This window comes from Hyla sarda, chromosome 6 (assembly GCF_029499605.1).
Source record: "Hyla sarda isolate aHylSar1 chromosome 6, aHylSar1.hap1, whole genome shotgun sequence".
Classification (NCBI taxonomy): Eukaryota; Metazoa; Chordata; class Amphibia; order Anura; family Hylidae; genus Hyla; species Hyla sarda.
Genome location: NC_079194.1, coordinates 81,591,745 through 81,617,862, shown reverse-complemented (window position 1 = coordinate 81,617,862; position 26,118 = coordinate 81,591,745). Strand labels below are relative to the sequence as shown.

Sequence of the window (26,118 nt, the reverse complement as noted above, 5' to 3'; positions counted from 1 at the left end):
ACCCTAAAAACACTACACTACACTACCACAAAAAATAAAATAAAAAGTAAAAAACACTACATATACACATACCCCTACACAGCCCCCCTCCCCTCCCCAATAAAAATGAAAAACGTCTGGTACGCCACTGTTTCCAGAACGGAGCCTCCAGCTATTGCAAAACAACTCCCAGTATTGTCGGACAGCCGTTGACTGTCCAGGCATGCTGGGAGTTTTGCAACAGCTGGAGGCACCCTGTTTGGGAATCACTGGCGTAGAATACCCCTATGTCCACCCCTATGCAATCCCTAATTTAGGCCTCAAATGCGCATGGCGCTCTCACTTTGGAGCCCTGTCGTATTTCAAGGCAACAGTTAAGGGTCACATATGGGGTATCGCCGTACTCGGGAGAAATTGTGTTCCAAATTTTGGGGGGTATTTTCTGCTTTTACCCTTTTTAAAAATGTAAAATTTTTGGGAAAACAAGCATTTTAGGTAAAAAAAAATTTTTTTTTTTACATATGCAAAAGTCGTGAAACACCTGTGGGGTATAAAGGTTCACTTAACCCCTTGTTACGTTCCCCGAGGGGTCTAGTTTCCAAAATGGTATGCCATGTGTTTTTTTTTTTGCTATCCTGGCACCATAGGGGCTTCCTAAATGCGGCATGCCCCCAGAGAAAAATTTGCGTTCAAAAAGCCAAATGTGACTCCTTCTCTTCTGAGACCTGTAGTGCGCCAGCAGAGCACTTTTCACCCCCATATGGGGTGTTTTCTGAATCGGGAGAAATTGGGCTTCAAATTTTTAGGGGTATTTTCTGCTATTACCCTTTTTAAAAATAAATTTTTTTGGGGAAAACAAGCATTTTAGGTAAAATTATTATTTTTTTTTTACATTTGCAAAAGTCGTGAAACACCTGTGGGGTATTAAGGTTCACTTTATCCCATGTTACATTCCCCGAGGGGTCTAGTTTCCAAAATGGTATGCCATGTGGTTTTTTTTTTGCTGTTCTGGCACCATAAGGGCTTCCTAAAGGTAACATGCCCCCCAAAAACCATTTCAGAAAAACGTACTCTCCAAAATCCCCTTGTCGCTCCTTCCCTTTTGAGCCCTCTACTGCGCTCGCCGAACACTTTACATAGACATATGAGGTATGTGCTTACTCGAGAGAAATTGGGCTACAAATACAAGTAAAAATTTTGTCCTTTTACCCCTTGTAAAAATTCAAAAATTGGGTCTACAAGAACATGTGAGTGTAAAAAATAAAGATTGTGAATTTTCTCCTTCACTTTGCTGCTATTCGTGTGAAACACCTAAAGGGTTAAAACGCTGACTGAATGTCATTTTGAATACTTTGGGGGTGTAGTTTTTATAATGGGGTCATTTATGGGGTATTTCTAATATGAAGACCCTTCAAATCCACTTCAAACCTGAACTGGTCCCTGAAAAATACTGAGTTTGAAAATTTTGTGAAAAATCGGAAAATTGCTGCTGACCGTTGAAGCCCTCTGGTGTCTTCCAAAAGTAAAAACTCATCAATTTTATGATGCAAACATAAAGTAGACATATTGTATATGTGAACCAAAAAAAAATGTATTCGTAATATCCATTTTCCTTACAAGCAGAGAGCTTCAAAGTTAGAAAAATGCTAAATTTTCAAATTTTTCATCAAATTTACGGATTTTTCACCAAGAAAGGATGCAAGTATCGACAAAAATTTACCACTATGTTAAAGTAGAATATGTCACGAAAAAACATTCTCGGAATCAGAATGATAACTAAAAGCATTCCAGAGTTATTAATGTTTAAAGTGACAATGGTCAGATGTGCAAAAAACGCTCCGGTCCTTAAGGCCAAAATGGGCTCCGTCCTGAAGGGGTTAATATACCTTGTCTTTTTCTTTATCTATACTTTAGGATAGAGCTCCATTGTGACTTCTAGCTTTTACTTTTTACATTTGGATTATCCTAAATATATTGGATGTACATATGAAAGCACATCCAGTTGTGTGTTGGCAGCTCTGTAACACCTGCAATGCTGACCCGTAGGTGCAGTTATATAGCAGATCATCCCTCAAGGCTTCAAAAGAAGAAGGAGGCTGAACCTCAATTATCCTGCACCAGGACAATGGAGGCTGAAGACAAGTCCTTACCTTTACATTCCTCCCATAATAACCTGTAATTATCAGCATTTATAGCCGTGATAAGGTTCTACAGGGCACTTACTTCTCAGACCTGCAGCCAAAATTTGTCAGCACTTGTCTGCCTGTCTTTTAATGGTTAAAGTTCTGCACAATGCTGTTACACCATTTCCTATAGAGGGTGCATTCACATCACGATTTTGCCATACTATTTTGAATCAGTTTTTGTATATTTAAAAAAAAGTACACAACTGTATATCTTGCCTTATACATTGACCCCCCATATAAAAACGTACGCAAAAAGATGTATCAGGTTGTGTAAGTTTTTGTCCGTGTCTTTTTTTCTGTGCACAAAACTGCAGTCTACCATGGTTTACTATCCTGTTCTGTCCTGTGTTTTGTTTGTTTACAAAGGGTTTTGTGTCCTTTCTAAAAAAAAAACGTATACAGTTTTTATAACACTGTAGTCATGTAAACTGTACGAGCACAAGATTGCATAATTTTTTCACAGTTTTTGAGGTATACGTTTAAAAAAAAAACAAAAAACAGTATGGCAAAATCGTAATGTGAATGTAGCCTTACATGTAGGAAGACATTTTCTCACGAAAACAAAATGAGTTGGAAATACGAGTCCCCAAGTTTTGAAGGAGCCTTCCTCTATCACTTTTTTTTGTGTAAGAATTGGTTCACATCTGTGTCCAAGGATCTGTCAGAAAGTGAAAGTGAAAATGAAGGACATCTCAGTGGACAACAAGACAAAAAGACCTGCTGATATCTGGCAGGACTGGAGTCTATTATATGACGGATACAGCACTTTATTGTGTTTTTACATTTACAGACGAAACCACAATATAGATGTGAACAAAGCCTTTAAAGGGTACAGTGGCAACCATAATGTATATGTGAACAGAGGCTTCAAATCAGTGGTCTGAAACTGTGGCCCTTCGGAGGTTGCAAAACTTCAACTCCCAGCATGCCCAGACAGTCAACGGCTGTCCGGGCATGCTGGTAGTTGAAGTTTTGAAACATCTTGAGGGCCATAGTTTGAGATCACTGCTTCAAAGGGTCCTCTGATGGTGTTGCTAGTGATCAGTGGTTTTCAATTGGACAAGCCAGCACCATCATGGAGACCCAGGCTGCCTCCACCATGTGCCTTCTCTTATTCTGTAATGGCTGTACTGTGATCTTATGCAGCCATGGGGGTCAAGAGATAACCATGCAGTCACATGCATGCTCTCTTTTTCTGAAATTTAAATAGGACCTGTGGCCAACCTCCCCCCCCCCCCCCCCAATCACACACCTTTTAACCGTTTCTTGATATACCCTCCTCTTCCTGAGATATGAGGGTTTATAGTTTGTCTGACAATTTATGAATTCCGCCAGATGGGCATGAATTTATAGGGGTACTCTGCTGGAGTCGGGAGCTTGTGACGTCATAGCCCTGCCCCATCATGACATCACGTCCCGCCCCCTCAATGCAAGTCTATGGGAGGGGGCATGACAGGCGTCACATCCCCTCCCATAGACTTTCATTGAGGGGGCGGGGCGTGATGTCATGAGAGGGTGGGGCTATGATGTCACGAGCTGCCGGCATTCGGGACAGTTTGTTCCAAACGCTGAGCAGCAGAGTACCCCTTTAATTTTAGTATTAGAAGTTAATATCAGGTGATGGGCGGGATTATACAGTCAGGGGGTGTGAATGTTTTACGTTGAGGGGCATAATATACACCCCCTAACAGTATAGTCCCGCCAATCACCTGATGGTCCCTCCAATTATTAAAATTCAGCTCACACCCATTTGAGGATTCTCTGAATTATCAGACAAACTAGAAATCCTCATATCTCGAGGAATGGATAATGTATCAAGAAACTGTAAAGAGGTGTGTGATCAGGGTACCCTAAGATATAAATTTTTTGGGGGGTTTCCAGGCATTACATGGTAATCCCAAATTAAATATCCTCCAAGGCTATTACACCTCCAAGGCTATTTAGTATATGTCACAAGCACTTATAGTATATACAGTGCCTTGCAAAAGTATTCACCCCCCCCCCCTAGACTTTTTTCATATTTTTGTTCCTCACAACCTGGAATTAACATGGATTGTTTTAGGATTTAGATCATTAAATTTACAGAATCCCACAACTTTGAATATTTTCTTTATTTTTATTTATTTATTGTGAAGCAAACAACAAATAGCACAAAATAACAGAAAAAGTCAATGTGCCTAACTATTCAACCCCCTAAAGTCAATACTTTGTAGAGCCACCTTTTGCGGCAATCACAGCTCCAAGTCGCTTTGGATAAGTCCAGCTTGCCACATCTTGCCACATCTTACCACTGGGATTTTTGCCCATTCCTCCTTGCAAAACTGCTCCAGCTCCTTCAAGTTTGATGGTTTGCGCTTGTGAACAGCTTATTGTCGTCCTATGTACAGATACTCTGCAGCTCCTCCAGGGTTACCTTAGGTCTCTGTGCTGCCTCCCTGATTAATGCGTTCCTTGCCCGGTCCCTGAGTTTTGGTTGGCAGCCATCTCTTTGGCAGGTTTGTTGTTGTGCCATGTTCTTTCCATTTGGTTATGATAGATTTGATGGTGCTCCTGGGGATCATCAAAGATTTGGTTATTTTTGTATAACCTAACCCTGACTTGTACTTCTCAACAACATTGTCCCTTACTTGTTTGGAGAGTTCCTTGGTCTTCATGGCAGTGTTTGGTTACTGATGTCTCTTGCTTAGGTGTTGCAGCCTCTGGGGCCTTTCAAAAAAGGTGTGTATATGTAATGACAGATCATGTGACACTTAGATTGCACACAGGTGGAAATCATTTCACTAATTATGTGACTTCTGAAGGTAATTGGTTGCACCAGAGCTTTTTCTGGGCTTCCTAACAAAGGGGGTGAATACATACGCACATGCCAATTTTCAGTTTTCTATTTCTAAACAATAGTTTTATTTATATATTTTTCTCATTTCACTTCATCAACTTAGACTATTGTGTTCTATTCCATCACATAAAATTCAGATTAACAAAACATTGAACTTAAAGGGGTACTTCACCCCTAGACATCTTATCCCCTATTCAAAGGATAGGGGATAAGATGTCTGATCAGGGGGGTCCCGCCGCTGGGGACACCCGCAATATAGCATGCAGCACCCACCTGTATCTGCTTCCGGTAGCGCTGGAGGTTCTGGCTCCCGACCACGGGAACGGAAGATCGTGACGTCACGACGCCGCCCCCGTGTGACGTCACGCCCCGCCCCCTCAATGCAAGTCTATGGGAGGGGGCGAGACAGCTGTACGGGATAAGATGCCTGATCGCGGGGGTCCCGCCACTGGGGACCCCCGTGATCTTGCACGCCGCACCCCGTTAAAATCAGTCCCCGCAGCGTGTTCGCTCTGGGTCTGATTACTGTCGATCATGGGGCCGAAGCATTGTGATGTTACGGCTCCGCCCCGTGTGACATCACAATGCTCCGGCCCCGTGATCAACAGTAATCAGACCCAGAGCGAACACGCTCCGGGGACTGATTTTAACGGGGTGCGGCATGCAAGATCACGGGGGTCCCCAGTGGCGGGACCCCCGCGATCAGGCATCTTATCCCCTATCCTTTGGATAGGGGATAAGATGTCTAAGCGCCAGAGTACCCCTTTAAGGCTGTAATGTACCAAAATACGAAAAAAGTCAAGGGGGTGAATACTTTTGCAAGGCACTGCATATATGTATATATATATATATATATATATATATATATATATATATATTGTAGTTTATAGTAGCCGTATGTATTATAGAATGTTGCATAATATTGTAATACCTTTTTTATTTGACTACCAGAGTTCAGAAATGCTTTTTAAATTAGATTTTTATAAAGTACTTAGTCCAATAAAAAAAAAAGGTATCATAAGATTATACAACACTTTATAATTTTGCAGAGAGAGAGAATTAACTTTGAATCAAGGGTGAAATTCTTCATTAATCAGGCATATATGTGCTACACGTTTTTCCGGATTTGTGGATGACTTTTATTGCTTGCAATAATTCTACCTTTTTCATTGTTTCAGAAGCTGCACTTCCTGCTATGTTCCACAAGAGGGTGCACTAAATGAGCTGAAGCACTATACAGTTCTAAAAATGAATATAGTATAGTACTATTTGTACTACTGGAATAGCACTTATCTATTTACTACCCATTGTGCTTCAGATCTATTGATCTGTTGGTAGACTGAGGACTACTACTCCTATCTCTTTTACTATACAGTTCTGCATTGCATCCTCTACTGTGGTCTGACTATATATAAGTGTGAACTGTGCATAATATTCACAACAGCTCTGATTTAAGTACATAGTAAGGTTTTATACTCAACAACATATCTGGAATCTTATTACATGGATTCCAGATACAGGGATATTTCACTTTAGTCAGTCGGGCATTACATGCCACAGTAACTTAATATTTGGTATATATAGATTTCTTTTGTGTAGAAAAACATTGCCAAATGTTATACAGTATATCAAACTGCACATGCAACCTCAGATTCAAACAACCTACAATATGAGACGTAATATGGTCCTCATTGTGCACTGTGGAATGGCAGAAATACTTAAGCTTGTGTGCAAAAGACCTGAAGTACAGATGTAGCAGAGCTGAATTTGCCTTTTAACTGTTTCTTTTCTCCATCAATCATAATAAGGTAAGATTCAGTAATTCTATTTGTAGTCCTATGGCCAAATGACAAACCTTGCTTTCCTACACACACACACACACACACACACACATATATTGTAACAAGAATTGGATGTCTTGAATTGTTTTTTATTTATATTAACAAACACAATTTATATTATTTTAACAAACACAAATCTGTCAAATATTTCATGAAATGTATGGAACTTACAATATACTATGTCTATGAAGCCATAATAACATTGACTATCTTGTGACATTGTCGTCTATCAAGAGATCAGATATATTGGACAGCAAGTGAACAGTTAGTTTTGAAGTTGATGCGTTAAAGGGGTGCTCCACTGTCCCAGCATTCAGAACATTTTGTTCCGAACGCTGGGTGCGGGCTGCGGGAGTCGTGACATCACAGCCACGCCTCTTAATGCACGTCTTTGGGAGGGGGCATGGCATAGACTTCCATGGAGGGGGTGTGGCATCACAAGAGGCGTGGACGTGACGTCACGACCCCTGCAGCCCACACCCAGTGTTTGGAACAAAATTTTCCAAGCGCTGGGGCAGTGGAGTACCCCTTTAGAGTGGAATAATGGGCAAGTGGAAGAATCTGACTGACTTTGATAAGGGCCAAATTGTGAACAAATTGTGATGGTTAGAGGACAGTCTTAACTGTGGTCTTATCTATACATAATAGCTGCTGAACTACAAATTCCCGCTGCCTATGATAGAATGGTGTGAGAACACACAGGGCACTGCAGCTTGCTATGTAGGGGGCTGTGTAGCTGCTGACCAGTCACTGGGAGCTGAACCTACTCCTACAGGGTGACTTGTATAATCCACAGATGAAGCAGCACTCCAGGAGGAAACAGTCTGCTATGTATTCATCCAACATGGCAATACAACGTTTTTACTCTGCAATAGAGTCTTGATCAAGCAAATTTGAAAAAGGTTGTATTCCTGAGTTAAATTGTTGTAATACCATATTGAGAGAATAAAACACAGCATATTGTTTAATCTTGGAGTGCTGCTTCATCTGTGGACCAAGCAAATATAATAATAAATGTTATTACAATCTGGACATAATGGTACTAAAGAGACACAATGGAAAAAGACAAGTAGGGTGTGCATTTTATTTTATGCATAAAGCTTTAAAGGGAATCTGTCAGTTCTATTTGCTTCTAAGAGCTGCAGACAAGATTAAATAGCTATTAGGATATAAAAGATATATGAACCTTTCCTGGAGGTGATGGTGGTTACCAAATTTATAAAATTGTCTTTTTATTTTTCTGTAAAGTGACAAAAAGGTTGGGCCAAGCAACTCAAGTGCCACAGCCTGGCACGCCTCCTCACTAGCTCTCACCTTCCATACTGGCTCTGTATATCAGTCAGGAAGCACCTGGGAGGTAAGGTTGAGTAAGGAGGCATTTAGGCTGTGACAATTTAGCAGATTGGCCCCTTCTCCTTGGCACTTGGTGAAGATACAGCTGTAGAGATTACTTTTCTAATGTGTCCTTTAACTTAGGGGACTGCTAGATGTCACTTAGGCCAGGAGAGTGTTAATGCCCAAACCTCAGGACACCTACCTGGCTACAGAGAATCTGACAGCTGTATTTACTACTAAGAGCTGAAGAAACATGCAGATAGCTATTTGGGCATAAAATCAAACTGTAGTTACATAATAAAGTTGAAAAAAAAACACGTCTATCAAGTTCAAGTAAGGAGGTGAAGGGAAGGGGTATGGGTGAATGACGGGGATGGGGCGTGATTCTATATGTTTGCATATGCATTAATGTTATTCTTGTTTTTTTTTCTTGTTTTTTCTTTTTCAAGCTCTCAACTGTTCCTGCTGTGACCAGTTCCTGAGGTAGACTGTTCCACACATTTACAGTTCTTATGGTAAAGAAGTATTGTCGTCCCAAGTCTAAACCTTTTTTCCTCCAGACCAAAGCAGTGTCCCCTTGTCTTTTGAGGGAGTTTTAACTGGAACAGTTTGGTGTTTCTGTTATGGTTTTAAAACCACCTTATTTTTGGTTTTCATTATTTTAACCATGTGAAGTAAATTTTGGACTTTTATATATATATTTTTGGGAGCTGGAACCTGCATGTTTTTTGTTAAAGACCTGTTCACACCAGATATGCAGCTTGGATACCAGATCGGTGCTTCCTAAAACATCAGAAGTTCTTCCAATCTAGAGTGTCTACAAGGCGGTGAGCTGTTTTTTTCAATATTTACTCAGTTCTTTTATAGACAAAATTTTTAGGGAACCAGGAAGCAGCTGTAACAAGCAGGGACCATGAGCCGATGGACAGGTGCGGTAGGGGATCTGGAGAGTTGAGTATGACTTTTTTTATGTTTAATGCACCCCCCCAGAGCTAAAAATAAAGACATTTATGTCTCTGGACATCCCCTTTAAAACCTATTTTTCTTAGTTATCTATCTATATATATATATATATATATATATATATATGTATATATAAAACTCAACGTGTGTATGTATGTGTGTGTGTATGTATGTGTGTGTGTATGTATGTGTGTATGTTCCAGCATCACGCCCAAAACGGCTAAAGATATTAACATGAATCTTGGCACACATGTTACTTATATGTCAACAACAAACATAGGATAGGTCATTTAACCCTTACTCACCCCCATTAGCCAGGGTCAGGGTTTTTGTTTAAAGTCCCATTCAAGTCTATGGGAAATATGTTACTGCATAACTTCCAAACGGCTGGAGATATTTCGATAATACTTGGTCACATGTTACTTATATGTCCACTTAAAATATAGGATAGTTAATTTAACCCTTAACTACCCCCATTTGTGAGGGTCGGGGTTTTTTATTTTAAGTCCCATGCAAATCAATGGGAAATGTATGTTCCCACATAACTTTCGTACGGCTGGAGATATTTCAATACCTGGTACAATATTACAGGTCGGGATAGGAGGTCGGGATTGGAGGTCGAGATAGGAGGTCGAGATAGGAGGACGGGATATGAGGACGGGATAGGAGGTCAGGATAGGATATCGGGATAGAAGGTCGGGATAGGAGGACAGTATCGGAAGAGCTGATATGAGGACTGGATAGGAGGTGGGGATAGGAGGTCGGGATAGGAGGTCAAGATAGGAGGACGGGATAGGAGGTCGAGATATGAGGATGGGAAAGGAGGTCGGGAAAGGAGGTCGGGATAGGAGGTCAGGATAGGAGGTCGATATAGGAGGTCGGGATAGGAGGTCGGGATAGAAGGTCGGGATAGGAGGTCAGGATAGGAGGTCGAGATAGGAGGACAGGATAGGAGGTCGGGATAGGAGGCCGAAATAGGAGGTCGAGATAGGAGGTCGAGATAGGAGGACAGGATAGGAGGTCGGGATAGGAGGTCGATATAGGAGGTCGGGATAGGAGGTCGAGATAGGAGGTCGGGATAGGAGGTCGGGATAGGAGGTCGAAATAGGAGGTCGAGATAGGAGGTCGGGATAGGAGGTCGAAATAGGAGGTCGAGATAGGAGAACAGGATAGGAGGTCGGGATAGGAGGTCGGGATAGGAGGTTGAGATAAGAGGTCGAGATATGAGGTCAAGAAATGAGGATGGGATATGAGGACGGGATATGAGGACGGGATAGGAGGACGGGATAGGAGGTTGAGATAAGAGGTCAAGATATGAGGTCGAGATATGAGGATGGGATATGAGGACGGGGTAGGAGAACGGGATTGGAGGACGGGATAGGAGGTCGGGATAGGAGGTCGAGATAGGAGGTCGAAATAGGAGGACAGGATAGGAGGTCGGGATAGGAGGTCGAGATAGGAGGTCGAGATAGGTCAAGATAGGAAGTTGAGATAGGAGGATGGGATATGAGGACGGGATATGAGGACGGCATAGGAGGACAATATAGGAGGTCGGGATATGAGGTCGGGATAGGAGGTCGAGATAGGAGGTCAAGATAGGAGGTCGAGATAGGAGGTCAAGATAGGAGGTCGAGATAGGAGGGCGGGATATGAGGACGGGATATGATGACGGAATAGGAGGACGGGATAGGAGGACGGTATAGGAGGTCAGGATAGGAGGTCGAAATAGGAGGACGTGATAGGAAGACGGGATGGGAGGTCGGGATAGGAGGACGGGATATGGTGTTGGGATATGACAACAATATATGAAGACTGGATATGAAGTCAAAAACGTCTTCCTTTGTTTATCTTCCTCCCCAACAAGGATTAGGAAGGAAAATCGGGCAACGCCGGGTACTCAGCTAGTACTACTATAAACATTAACAAGGGGGGGTTTAAACCAATTACCCTGCATTGCTAAGGCTTTCAGCAGTTTAAGAGGGGAGGGCAAATGTTCTGATTCTTTTTAATATGCCCTTTTCTTTAAAGCTGTTAACATTTTATTCAGCTTTTTCCTAATAATATTTCTTTCTATGACGACTAACACATCCACAATCACCATCTCTATTTAGGTTGTCACCCAACTGTCCCAGATACCTCAATGGGAAATCTGCCTAGCATAGTAGCAATATGATGATTTTCAAGTAAAAATGCCATAAAACATTGTTCCAACTCGAGGGAAAGCAGCTGCAATGTCAATATTGGATGTCATTCAACTTTCCCAGAAGAAGATAATAGAAAAAGTGTAGATTTGTTTTACAATTTGACCGAAGACAGACTATATTTACAACTTATTGTTTATATATTATTTGTATGTTTAGATATTATTTATTTGTTTATTTATAGGGGAAAATGCTGTTAAACGCCCTCCTTACAATCATGCTTCTTCTTTACAATGCGTACAGCCCTAAGGTGAGTACCCCCCCCCTCCTCCAAGTTCAGGTATGAGGATGACTAGCCCTGTGCACCTGAATTACTCTCCATGCCAGGAGCAGGGGGTTGGAGTCTTTCCTATGGTCTTTAAGTCAATCAATCAGAACTAAGTGAGGACAGCATCTGTTTCAGACAACAATGGTCTATTTCTTTGTGGGTGCTGTCTAGCTTTTCTTTAATAAATTTTGATAAGATCTAAATAGATGAGGGTGGCGGGCATAGGCTCCCTCCTCATCTGCTGCCTTCTCACTGACTCACAAAGAAAGTGTGTGTGTGGGGGGGGGGGAGAAGGGGCAGTGGGCACTGTCACAATATCCCAGGGCAACATAACAGAACTTTAGGAAGGAAGCCACGGGAAGAAATTTAAAAGAAAAAGTTTAAGTCGCAGGATCATTGGGAGGGGCGGTTGTATGAGTGGTAAACAGATATAACCAACCCCCCCTGCAGCATTGTCCATACTACAGTAGAGGAACACCAATATCTACACACACCCAGCTGCATCCCTCCCTGACAGCACTGGCTGAGATTCACAACACCAGTGGAATGTGCACAATGAAACAGGATCCCAGTGTCCTCCTAGCTCCAGGTATTCCTCAGGCGCAGTCTACCTGTTGACTATCACATGAAGAGAACCCAGGCTGAGGAAGCACCATGCTTGTTGCCCTTGCACAGGGACACGGCTGCTGCAGATCTTCAGGCAACAGGTGAATGTTCAGAGTTATCTTCATCTTCTGCTTTTTTTTTTTTTTTTTAATTTTCTTAAAGTTTGTCTTTTTTTTTTTTTTTTAACCCCAACACTTCAAATCCACACCCCAGAGAGTGAGAAGACATGTACTGGCTGATGGTGCAGCATTATCACTAGTGGGTGTATTGCACACTCCCATCACTACATACTCCAAGTGTGACCTGCATACAAATCCCCAGGACCCCCTGAGCAGAGGAGGCAGAGGAGAGGGGGGTGGGCAGCACTCACTGACTGATCCTGGCTCAGCTTCTCTTGGGATTTACAAACACTAAAACTGCCTGATCACATCACTAAAGTGGGTTTGGTTTGCTGTGCGGTGTCTTTGATACTTTGACCTGGAGCTCCCCTGTCTGGTCTAGGAGATCCCCCCAATCTGTCAGCGCTGATCACTAAGTGAAGCCCCCCCATAACCAAGGAATATGAACAAGAAGACGAGACGCTGGATCTTTCATATCTTTCTCAGTCTGGGGATTGTCTACATTAAGATAGGGTAAGTGGTGTGACACTGGTGACAACTGGTAATGACCATTAGGAACCAGGTGATGACCGGTGACATCTCTGCTGCTGCTGCTCTGTACTGCTGCCTGCACAGCCCATTCATTCATTGATGATGATGATGAGTAGAAAAGTTTAGCAATATAAGATTCGATCTGTTGCATCGGTGTCTAACGCATCACCCTCCAGCTGTTGCAAAACTACAACACTCAGCATCTGTCAGGACTTGTTAACAGTTGTAGTTCTGCAATATGTTACAAGACAAAGATTAAAGATGTAGGATTCTATCTAGCTATCTATCTGTCTGTCCGTCTATCTATCTATCTAGCTATCTATCTATCTGTCTGTCCGTCTGTCTATCAATCTATAATCCATCTATGTCACATATTTGTATACATATGTATGCAATGTTTGTTTTTTAACTTATTGGCATATATGGTAAGTTGAAGGTTTTAGCAACCCCTTTCCATGTATCATATTAAGGCATTTAATGGCGGTAGCAGTATGTCCCGTGTGTCCACCGTGAGGACCAGCATTGTCCCTTGAAAATAATGGGAAAAAAAACTTTGATCCTAATAGACACTGGGATGCTTTGTTTTAATAGCAGTATCACTATTTGGAAATCAAGAACTTACAAAGAAGTTCCCCTGGGAGTATCAGCTGAGGGGTGGGGGTTCTATCTTTAGGATACCCTACGATTAATTTGTCTGATGGGAACCCACCATATATAAGAGCTTGTTCAAGGCAGACGCAATGTATGAAATGTGTAATGAATGGATATTGTTATGTCTATACTTGACCTGTATCAGTGGTCTCCAAACTGTGGACCTCCAGATGTCGCAAAACTCCAATTACTAGCATGCCGTTGGCTTTCCGGGCATGTTAGGAGTTATAGTTTTGCAACATCTGGAGGTCCACAGTTTGGAAATGAATGTCCTCTATAGTAGAACTACCTATGTATATGACCAGGGATGGCAATCGTACCTATCATGCCAAAATTCTTGGAATTCTTTACATCCACTAAATCATTTGGGACAACCTATTGGGTATATTTTGATGGTCTATGAAGGGACTATAGCAATACAAATGTGCATATGTATTGTCCCATAATTTTAACCATATCACCATTGCCATCTTTACTTTGGCATATTTATTATGCATTTGCGCCTTTGCTCTCCGGTTCGGCTTTCTGACAGATGCTGATTTTTAGACATAATTTTTGTTTGCGATTTTTATACAAAAAAGAAAAAAAAAAAAAATTTTTGTGCAATCTCATGTCACTTAAAGGGTAGCATGAAATCCACAAACCAATAAAGGGATTATGAGAATGTGTCATAGTTATCTGACAGTGCACAATATAATGATACATTTGGCACATTCAATATTAGGTAAAAAGAGCATGCTAGAAAAATTGCAGTTAGGTGGTGCAAATGACAAGTCCCCCTTCTTTCCTTGTGTTTTGTACTGTTGTGCTTTGGATTCCCATTCAACATTATTTAACTTTGGTGATAAACATAGGGGGCATAGGGGTTACAGTAGAAGACTCAAGGTCTTCTCTGTCACATAGTAGAACCCAATAGTGTAGATGGTGCATGCCGATGTGGGGGCCCAAATTTTGGGGCCTGGGAATCTTGATTGAAAAATCATTATATCTATGGCGAGCTTAGGTTGCCTCATTTGTGTACAAGCCAGCGTAATGAATGGAAGTGTCTGTCAGTCTATAATTGTATCCTACGTGGAGTAAATCATTGACTGCCCTGGTGCCACTTTCCCAGTTAATTGATGACATATATAATAGGTCTGAATGAACCTCATAGATCTATCAAGGAAGGTTTCCTCTGACTCACACTGAACATTTCTGAAGTACTCTGCTTGTTGTCATTCTGCTAGCTGATAGGTGTTTCACAGCTTACATGGGACTTCCTATACTACAGTTTACACCAGTAATCATTAGTCTTTAGCTGTCAAGTTGTTGTCACTATCAGTATATGCTGAGAGATATAGCTGGGGAGCCACAGGTTTGAGGCCACTGCTGTATGTAGCTACAGGTTTGAGGCCACTGCTGTATGTAGCCACAGGTTGGAGACTACTGCTGTATGTAGCCACAGGTGGGAGACTACTGTTGTATGTAGCTACAGGTTGGAGACTACTGCCGTATGTAGCCAGAGGTTGGAGACTACTGGTGTATGTAGCCACAGGTTGGAGACTACTGGTGTATGTAGCCACAGGTTGGAGGCTACTGGTGTATGTAGCCACAGGTTGGAGACTACTGCCGTATGTAGCCAGAGGTTGGAGACTACTGGTGTATGTAGCCACAGGTTGGAGACTACTGGTGTATGTAGCCACAGGTTGGAGGCTACTGGTGTATGTAGCCACAGGTTGGAGACTACTGCTGTATGTAGCCACAGGTTGGAGGCCACTACTGTATGTAGCCACAGGTTGGAGACTACTGTTGTATGTAACCACAGGTTGGATACTTCTGTTGTATGTAACCACAGGTTGGATACTACTGTTGTATGTAGCCATTTAGCTTGCAGCTGCCAGAGATAATCTGTAAGCGGAAAACAGCCAAGGAGGCTGTTTTACACATTTTTCGTGACATAGATGTTATTGATAGGTGCACAAGCAGCATAGCACTGTAAATTGACTATTCATGTAACACCTGAGTTACGGAAACAGTGTAGCTAGCAATACTATGTTTTTATGTAACCTCTAAGGACCTCTATGGGAGTTACAAAAACTGTGCAAAAAGCCTGTTCTGCTGTTTTCAGCTTCCCGAGCACATCTGGTGACTGTAGGCAGGATAGGTTTTCGGGGCTTCCGAGGTCTTGGGATAGGTGTAGTTGAAGGTCTCGTGGATGGGACCCACATATTTATATATATTTATAGCATATCCTGTGTATATAGCACCCATAAATGTATATGGAGCCATAGTGTACTGCCAAATGCATACAGTGTATAGCAGTGGTCTCCAGATGGCGGTTCTCCAGCTATACAAAACAACAATTTTCAGCATGCCTGAACAGCCAACGGCTGTCCGGGCATGCTGGGAGTTGTAGTTGTGCAACAGCTGGAGGTCTACAGTTTGGAGACCACTGGTGTAGAGAAAGGGTCACAGTGGGCTGATACACAGGGGGAGATTTACTAAAACCTGTGTAGAGGAAGAGTAGTACCGTTGCCCATAGCAACCAATCAGATTGTTTCTTTCATTTTTAAGGAGGCCTGTGAAAAATAAAATAAACGATCTGATTGGTTGATATGGGCAATTGCACCACTCTTTCTCTGCACAGATTTTGATGAATCTCCCCCAAAAGTGTATTTGATGCTGCAAGAAATCTGCCGAGCAGCGGCAATATGCTGCGTATGCGCTAGGAGCAGACACAGGGCTTTCTCCGCCACAGCCCTGTGTCTGTAATACCGTTTGGAGGCCACGTGCCCCGGCATAACTGTGACGGGCGGCCGGCTCCCGAATCTTATTTCTCGCAGCATCAAATCTTCTCAATATCCGCCTGGTGTGACCCTACCCGAATAAGGGATTTTGATTTCATATGCATCCAATACATTGTGATATCCCAACTGGATAAAGAGATTGATCAAAACCAGTGTAGAGGAAGAGTGTAGCATTTGCCCATAGCAACCTATCAGAAAACTTCTTTAATTTTTAGCAGACCCAGGGATGTGGAATTCCTATCACCCGACGCCCAGGACATGCAGTTCCGGGCGCGAGGCAGGTGAATTTTTCTGGCCCTTAGCCCGGCTTTGGGCAAGCAGGGCCGGACCTGACAAGCATGGCGGCGCTCAGCAGTCTGTATGGAGCAGGCTGACAGCGGCATCTAAAAGGACATGTGAATGCTCCCTGGTGGACTAGTGGGGTGGATAGCCCCCCCGCAGCACGATTGTGGGAGGGTGATCCACTATAGAGGTAGCCGGAGGGCTTACCTCTGTTCCCTGCTGTCCCGTGGCTCTGTCATTGATAGAGCCTTGCTGGACTAGGCTCTATCAATGGATTGCAGAGCACAAAGATCAATGGAGTTCAATAGAACTCTATTGATCAGTATGAGGAATCTAATGATTCCTCCTAAAAGTCTTATAAAGTGTAAAAAAAAATAAAAAATAAAGTTTTAATAAAAGTTTAAAAGACGCACATTAACCCCTTCCATGTTAAAAGTTCAAATCACCCCCTTTTTCCTATATAAAAACATGTAAACATAATAATAATAAACATATATAGTATCGCTGCATGCGTAATTGTACGAACTATTAAAATATAACATTATATATCCCGTACGGTAAATGACGTGAATGTAAAAAAAATACCAAACCACAGAATTGCAATTTTTATAATATCCCAGAAAAAAAAGTTAAAAAGCGATTAAAAAGTCAGATCAATACCAAAATGGTATCGATGCAAAAAACAGATTATGACGCAAAAAATTAGCCCTCATACAGCCTGGTATGCGAAAAATAAATAAAATAAATAAAGCTACAGGGGTCAAAAAATGGCAATTAAAAAAATTAGAAAAAGTTCTGAATTTTTAAAACATTTTTAAAACATGATGGAAACTATACAAATTTGGTAATGCTAAAGTATCAAAACAACATGTTAGCTCAACCACAAGTTAAATGGCGTAGAAAAGAAAACCACCAAATTAGCAAAATTATCTTTTACTATTTCAATTTGACTTTGCCGATTTTATATATATATATATATATATATATATATATATATATATATATATATGTGTGTATATATATATATATATATATATATATATATATAATTTTTTGTTTCGGAGAATATGTTATTGAAAAATAAAAAGGTGTCATTATAGTAGGTAGTTATGACTATTATGGGGCAAGGAGGGAAAAACGAGAGTGTAAAAGCAAAAATTGGCCCGGATAAGTGGATCATCATTGTTACGCCTAGCGCTCCGGGTCCCCGCTCCTCCCCGGAGCGCTCACGGCGTCTCTCTCCCCGCAGTGCCCCGGTCAGTCCCGCTGACCGGGAGCGCTGCACTGTCATGGCCGTCGGGGATGCGATTCGCACAGCGGGACGCGCCCGCTCGCGAATCGCATCCCAGGTCACTTACCCGTCCCGGTCCCCTGCTGTCATGTGCTGGCGCGCGCGGCTCCGCTCTCTAGGGCGCGCGCGCGCCAGCTCTCTGAGACTTAAAGGGCCAGTGCACCAATGATTGGTGCCTGGCCCAATTAGCTTAATTGGCTCCCACCTGCTCCCAGACTATATCTGCTCACTGCCCCTGCACTCCCTTGCCGGATCTTGTTGCCTTGTGCCAGTGAAAGCGTTTAGTGTGTCCAAAGCCTGTGTTACCTGAACTTCTGCTATCCATCTTGACTACGAACCTTGCCGCCTGCCCCGACCTTCTGCTACGTCTGACCTTGCCTCTGCCTAGTCCTTCTGTCCCATGCCTTCTCAGCAGTCAGCGAGGTTGAGCCGTTGCTAGTGGATACGACCTGGTTGCTACTGCCGCAGCAAGACCATCCCGCTTTGCGGCGGGCTCTGGTGAACACCAGTAGCCACTTAGAACCGGTCCACTAGCACGGTCCACGCCAATCCCTCGCTGACACAGAGGATCCACTACCTGGAAGCCGAATCGTGACAGTAGATCCGGCCTTGGATCCCGCTGAGGTGCCGCTGCCAAGTCTCGCTGACCTTCCCACGGTGGTCGCTCAGCAATCGCAGCAGATTGCCCAACAAGGACAGCAGCTGTCGCAGTTGACCGCCATGTTACAGCAACTTCTGCCTCTGCTACAACAGCAACCATCTCCTCCGCCAGCTCCTGCACCTCCTGCGCAGCGAGTGGCCGCTCCTAGCCTCCGCTTGTCCCTGCCGGACAAATTTGATGGGGACTCTAAACTCTGCCGTGGATTTTTGTCTCAGTGTTCCCTGCATATGGAGATGTTGTCGGACTTGTTTCCTACAGAACGGTCTAAGGTGGCGTTCGTTGTGAGCCTTCTTTCAGGAAAGGCCTTGTCTTGGGCCACACCGCTCTGGGACCGCAATGATCCTGCCACAGCCACAGTCCAGTCCCTCTTCGCTGAAGTCCGGAGTGTCTTCGAGGAACCAGCCCGAGCTTCTTCTGCCGAGACTGCCCTGTTGAACCTGGTCCAGGGTAATTCTTCAGTGGGCGAGTACGCCATCCAATTTCGTACTCTTGCTTCCGAGTTATCATGGAATAATGAGGCTCTCTGCGCGACCTTTAAAAAAGGCCTATCCAGTCGCATCAAGGATGTGCTGGCCGCACGAGAGATTCCTGCCAACCTGCAAGAACTCATCCATTTGGCTACCCGCATTGACATGCGTTTTTCTGAGAGACATCAGGAGCTCCGCCAGGATAAAGACTTAGATCTCTGGGCACCTCTCCCACAGCATCCTTTGCAGTCTACGCCTGGGCCTCCCGCCGAGGAGGCCATGCAAGTGGATCGGTCTCGCCTGACCCAGGAAGAGAGGAATCGCCGTAGGGAAGAAAATCTCTGTCTGTACTGTGCCAGTACCGAGCATTTCTTGGTGGATTGCCCTATCCGTCCTCCACGTCTGGGAAACGCACGCACGCACCCAGCTCACGTGGGTGTGGCGTCTCTTGGTTCTAAGTCTGCTTCTCCACGTCTCACGGTGCCCGTGCGGATTTCTCCTTCAGCCAACTCCTCCCTCTCAGCCGTGGCCTGCTTGGACTCTGGTGCCTCTGGGAATTTTATTTTGGAGTCGTTTGTGAATAAATTCCGCATCCCGGTGACCCGTCTCGTCAAGCCGCTCTACATTTCCGCGGTCAACGGAGTCAGATTGGATTGCACCGTGCGTTACCGCACAGAACCCCTCCTGATGTGTATTGGACCCCACCACGAAAGGATTGAGTTATTCGTCCTTCCCAACTGTACCTCTGAGGTCCTCCTCGGTCTGCCATGGCTCCGGCTTCATTCTCCCACCCTTGATTGGACCACCGGGGAGATCAAGAACTGGGACTCTGCCTGCCATAGGAAGTGCCTCTCCCCCCCTCCCAGTCCCGTCAGGCAAGCCTCAGTGCCTCCTCATGGCCCCCGTCCTGGTGTCACACTGCCCCGTGCCAGGCTTCGCCCTCTGCCCTCCCTCCCCATTCCCACTCCTGCTGTACTGCCTGCCGTTGGGGAAACCCTCCATTCTTTCCCGGTGTCCTCATCCCAGGGGAGGCAGTTACCGGACAAAGAAAAGGGGAGACCTAAGGGGGGGGGGGTACTGTTACGCCTAGCGCTCCGGGTCCCCGCTCCTCCCCGGAGCGCTCACGGCGTCTCTCTCCCCGCAGCGCCCCGGTCGGTCCCGCTGACCGGGAGCGCTGCACTGTCATGGCCGTCGGGGATGCGATTCGCACAGCGGGACGCGCCCGCTCGCGAATCGCATCCCAGGTCACTTACCCGTCCCGGTCCCCTGCTGTCATGTGCTGGCGCGCGCGGCTCCGCTCTCTAGGGCGCGCACGCGCCAGCTCTCTGAGACTTAAAGGGCCAGTGCACCAATGATTGGTGCCTGGCCCAATTAGCTTAATTGGCTCCCACCTGCTCCCAGAATAGATCTGCTCACTGCCCCTGCACTCCCTTGCCGGATCTTGTTGCCTTGTGCCAGTGAAAGCGTTTAGTGTGTCCAAAGCCTGTGTTACCTGAACTTCTGCTATCCATCTTGACTACGAACCTTGCCGCCTGCCCCGACCTTCTGCTACGTCTGACCTTGCCTCTGCCTAGTCCTTCTGTCCCACGCCTTCTCAGCAGTCAGCGAGGTTGAGCCGTTGCTAGTGGATACGACCTGGTTGCTACTGCCGCAGCAAGACCATCCCGCTTTGCGGCGGGCTCTGGTGAACACCGGTAGCCACTTAGAACCGGTCCACTAGCACGGTCCACGCCAATCCCTCGCTGACACAGAGGATCCACTACCTGGAAGCCGAATCGTGACAATCATGAATGACAAGTAGATTTTCCTCCGTTTTTGTCCTGTGGACAAGTAGTTTTTTTAAATTACAATTCCCCACCCCTGCAGACCTCTTTAAAAATTAAAGAAACAATGTGATAGGTTGCTATGGGCAACTGCTACACTCTTCCTCTACACAGGTTGTGAATAATCTCCACCATTGTCTTTTCTAGAAACATTGTTTTCTATGGTACACTGTTGGTAATATGGTACTACCATTAAGTGGGCCACTTAGTATGGAGTCATAGGGACCTTTACGTTGTTCAGAATTAGAAAAAGTTATCCAGTTCAGAAAACCTAGGTTATTATACCCCATGGGGGAGATTTATCATAACCTGTGCAGAAAAATGTGGAGCAGTTGCCCACGGCAACCAATCACATCATTTGTTTCATTTTTAAAAGGGCCTCTGCAAAAGATAGCAGAACGTATCCCCTATTCTAAGTGTCAAATCAAAGCAAATTGATTGGTTGTCATTGGCAACTGGTCAACTTTTGCATTGCATAGGTTTTGATAAATCTCCCCTTATGGGTAGGGTAACACGTAACAGATTTGTAAAATAATCTACGGATCCACCAGTGACCCAACCCATAGTGTGCCTCCAGCAGCATCCGCGGCTCTGAGCAGCCACAGAGGGGCCTGCGAGTTGCCGTGCGCATGCGCAGTGTAATCAGACATCGCTGCTGCTTCATGATGTCTTAGTACACTGCAGTACACTTGGCAAACTGCAGGCTCCTGTGTGACTGCTCGGAGCCGCGGATTGCCGCTGCAAGCAGGCCAGGGGCCAGGGGGAGGCAGGGCAGAGGGTGGCAACAGCTGGAGACACACTATGGGTCAGGTCACCAGCAGATCCGCTGTGTAAAATACGCTGCCGATTTGTTACGTGTGACCCTACTCTATAAGTGAATTCTGAGTTAATAGCGTAGGTCCTTAGTGGTGATGCTACAGGTGAACTGAACATACTGAAAACTATTGTGTCTATGGTGCCAACACGATTTGACATGTTATGGTATTTTTTATTGATGATTGATCATATTTGTGCAGAGATGACGTATATTCAATGATCTGATGAGTCATGAACGACACCTCTCCATGTAGCATGATCATCATAAAGATCTTGGATTCTAGGTAGACCATCAAGGTGATTCGTTTTATGTATGAGACAGTCATTGCCGTCTAAAAAATATTTGTAACAAAAATTGTTGGGTCAACTTTTTGGTCAACTTTACTTATGGAATTTCCATGAGTGAGAAGCTCTGTCATGCATTTTATACTAACTACAATATGTGTATCTATACGACGTGCAGGGGTAGCACATCATTTAGAACATGTTAGTTTAATAAATGGTGCATGGTAGGTGAGGGGGTCTGCTACACAGTAGTGCCCAAGAGCTTTAAATTACGATACTCTATTGAGGTCCACATAGGAGCATATAATCTCATACAACCAATATAAGAGATCATCGTTTATGATTGTTGAATTGGTCCTAGCCTATGTGCATAGTTTCTAGCTTCCAGTTAAAGACAGGTTATAATAACATAATAACGGGGGTAGGTTCTGAGCCCCCCCCAGATAAAGAGCACAACAACCCATGTGTTCTAGTGACCAGGAGGTCTCAGCACCAGGGCCTACACTAGAAAACTATTATATGCTATAAGATGGGAAAAAGTGTACATTATTGTTGTATCTGTACCTCAATTGACACATTGACCACAGACAGAGATTCTTTACTGTAAGAGCGGTTAGACTATGGAACTTTCTGCCACATGATGTTGTGATGTCTGACTCAATACTGTAAACACGTTCAAGGGGGGCCTGGGGGTTTTTCTGAAAAAATAAAATATTATAACTTATGGATACTAGACTTATCAAGACAGGGTGTTGACCCAAGAACATATTTGTCTGTTTATTTGTTTATTCATTTTTGCCTTCCTTTGGATCAACACAGTTGAACTTTAGGTTAAACCTGATAGACTCTAATTTCAACCTTATGATTCATGTACTATGAAATACTATGTAACTATCTATGTACATGGATTTTTCATGTTGCCAAATTTAAAGTAAATATTTTTGCTGCATTAGATAGTATCGATACACTTGTCTAGTAGAGGAGCAAATCTTTACACCCATGGGCAGCAAGGTACTTTAGACAGAAGCCGATCTATAACTGTGTAAGAAATACTATTGAATTTGTTTAATCCTTTTCCATTATTTACATCGCTCCAATATATTTTGTAACATTATATACAGTAAATTCACTTTCCTAATTGTTTACCTCCACTGGGGTTTACAGTCTAATTTCTCTATTTCAGACATACACACAAAGTCAATGTTACAGGAAGCCAGTTGACTTGAATATGTTTATGGTATCAATAGTAGACTCGGCTGTAGAATTTGTCAGCACACTTTCATTGCTCACCACATGTCTTTGGAATTACCTACTGAATTATTTTAAGGTTGTTCCCATAAATTATTTTAGAATCCATATTATGGCCGCCAGGACCAGATACCCGTAGAACTTCTAAACAGAACTTTCCAATGCGAAAATGTGGTTGTATGAATCTGAGTAATGATGTGCAAACAATGCAGTCTTGGGAGTTATGTGACAAATTCAGCACTGCTACATCTCTATACCGCAATGCTACATTGAGTACACTGGCCTATCACAGTATGCATACCTTTAACAGATAAACTTACTATCTTCACTAGGGAAATTATCGCAATGCATAGTCATTGCAGACTCATAAAATTTATATGGTAAAATATTGAGAACCATATAAAAAGATGCAATACAAACCCCTATTGCTAAAATGTCCAAGTGTCATAGCTAGAGAGCTGGCCATACTGAAGCTCTTGCTATGCACCATACTGTAGGCTTTGCTGTACACTTATTATGTAGGCCTTGCTGTACTTTCATACTGTAGACCTTTCTTTACACCCATACTGTAGACCTTTCTGTACACACATACTGTAGGCCTTGCTGTGCACTCATACTGTAGGCCTTGCTGTACTTTCATACTGTAGGCCTTGCTGTACACACATACTGTAGGCCTTGCTGTGCACTCATACTGTAGGCCTTGCTGTACTTTCATACTGTAGGCCTTGCTGTACACACATACTGTAGGCCTTGCTGTGCACTCATACTGTAGGCCTTGCTGTACTTTCATACTGTAGGCCTTGCTGTACACACATACTGTAGGCCTTGCTGTGCACTCATACTGTAGGCCTTGCTGTGCACTCATACTGTAGGCCTTGCTGTGCACTCATACTGTAGGCCTTGCTTTACACACGTACTGTAGGCCTTGCTGTACACACATACTGTAGGCCTTGCTGTGCACTCATACTGTAGGCCTTGCTGTACTTTCATACTGTAGGCCTTGCTGTACACACATACTGTAGGCCTTGCTGTGCACTCATACTGTAGGCCTTGCTGTACTTTCATACTGTAGGCCTTGCTGTACACACATACTGTAGGCCTTGCTGTGCACTCATACTGTAGGCCTTGCTGTGCACTCATACTGTAGGCCTTGCTGTGCACTCATACTGTAGGCCTTGCTTTACACACGTACTGTAGGCCTTGCTGTACACACATACTGTAGGCCTTTCTGTGCACTCATATTGTAGGCCTTGCTGTACACACATACTGTAGGCCTTGCTGTACACACATACTGTAGGCCTTGCTGTGCACTCATACTGTAGGCCTTGCTGTACACACATACTGTAGGCCTTGCTGTGCACTCATACTGTAGGCCTTGCTGTACACACATACTGTAGGCCTTGCTGTACACACATACTGTAGGCCTTGCTGTGCACTCATACTGTAGGCCTTGCTGTACACACATACTGTAGGCCTTGCTGTGCACTCATACTGTAGGCCTTGCTGTGCACTCATACCGTAGGCCTTGCTGTGCACTCATACTGTAGGCCTTGCTGTACACTTATACTGTAGGCCATGCTGTACTTTCATACTGTAGGCCTTGCTGTGCACTCATACTGTAGGCCTTGCTGTACACACATACTGTAGGCCTTGCTGTGCACTCATACTGTAGGCCTTGCTGTACTTTCATACTGTAGGCCTTGCTGTGCACTCATAATGTAGGCCTGGCTGTGCACTCATACTGTAGGCCTTGCTGTGCACTCATACTGTAGGCCTTGCTGTACACACATACTGTAGCCCTTGCTGTACACACATACTGTAGGTCTTGCTGTGCACTCATACTGTAGGCCTTGCTGTGCACTCATACTGTAGGCCTTTCTGTACACACATACTGTAGCCCTTGCTGTACACACATACTGTAGGCCTTGCTGTGCACTCATACTGTAGGCCTTGCTGTACACACATACTGTAGGCCTTGCTGTACACACATACTGTTTAGCTAGGCCATGGAGGTGACCACTGACTTCACAGACTTTAGGGCTCACTGGGACTTGTAGTGGATTTGGATAATTTGATGGAGGACCACGCTGACTTGACACAGATAAATCTTGACTGACTTGACTGGGACTGACTAGACAGACTTCACCCCATTTGTAGCTTACCAGGTTTTGACATTCACCTGTGGGGCAGTAGACTTGTGAATATCTGGCTGCGTGGTAGGCTTTAGGCCTCCTCAGGACACTAGACACTCTCTCTGGACTTTACTGTTCCTCAGCATGCATAGAACTGACTGAACTAGCTCCACCCAGGGTTTATATGGGGGATACTCTGGAGGGGTCCCATAGGTCACCCTGTAGGTCACATGGTAACTGGTACCTTCCTTGGTTAAAACACTAGTAAGTAATAGAAACATTACTTAAAGGTACATAACACTATATACACTTTACATTAATTATCATAGACATTGAACACTATTCACGGAACATAGGTACGGAGGGAAGGGGGGGGGGTTGCAAGGGTGCAACTCCTGTACTGGGCCACCACACTCATACTGCAGGCCTTGCTGTGCACCCATACTGTAGGCTTTGCTGTACACTCATACTGTAGGCCTCACTGTACACTAATAAAGTAGGCCTTGCTGTACAGTAAGGGTATGTTCACACTGCAGGAATCCCGCAGAATTCCATGAGTGAAATTCCGCACAGTGAATGTTCACGCTGCAGAATTTTAGTGGCGGACAATTCCGCCGCTGACATTGTTCCGTGCAAATAAAGAACATTATCATTCTTTGCGCGGAACTCCGCTTGCTGAATTCCGGAAGCGGAGATTCAGCTACATATCCGTAGTGTGAACATACCCTAATACTGTAGGCCTTGCTGTCCCCTCGTACTGTAGGCCTTGCTGTTTACTTATTCTGTAGGCCTTGCTGTACACTCATGCTGT

General features: G+C 44.0%; 1 protein-coding gene and 1 long non-coding RNA gene across 3 annotated transcripts in view; both read left to right on the top strand.

The window, feature by feature from the left end:
* LOC130275820 (uncharacterized) overlaps positions 1–11,591 on the top strand; it is a 156,114-nt gene extending 144,523 nt beyond the window's left edge. The window contains exons 2-3 of the long non-coding RNA XR_008844910.1: positions 8,627–9,004; positions 11,526–11,591. This is a non-coding gene — a long non-coding RNA (uncharacterized LOC130275820). The remainder of the gene's footprint in view (positions 1–8,626; positions 9,005–11,525) is intronic.
* A 421-nt stretch (positions 11,592–12,012) lies between these two features.
* The window catches only part of LOC130275818 (protein Wnt-7a), a 101,506-nt gene continuing 87,400 nt past the window's right edge, over positions 12,013–26,118 (top strand). The window contains exons 1-2 of one of the 2 annotated variants that reach the window (XM_056524289.1): positions 12,013–12,316; positions 12,429–12,847. In XM_056524289.1, the coding sequence (XP_056380264.1) occupies positions 12,777–12,847 (71 nt within the window). In that variant the 5' untranslated portion in view covers positions 12,013–12,316; positions 12,429–12,776. Of the gene's footprint in view, positions 12,848–26,118 lie in introns of both variants that reach the window. The other variant, XM_056524290.1, reaches the window with a different exon arrangement.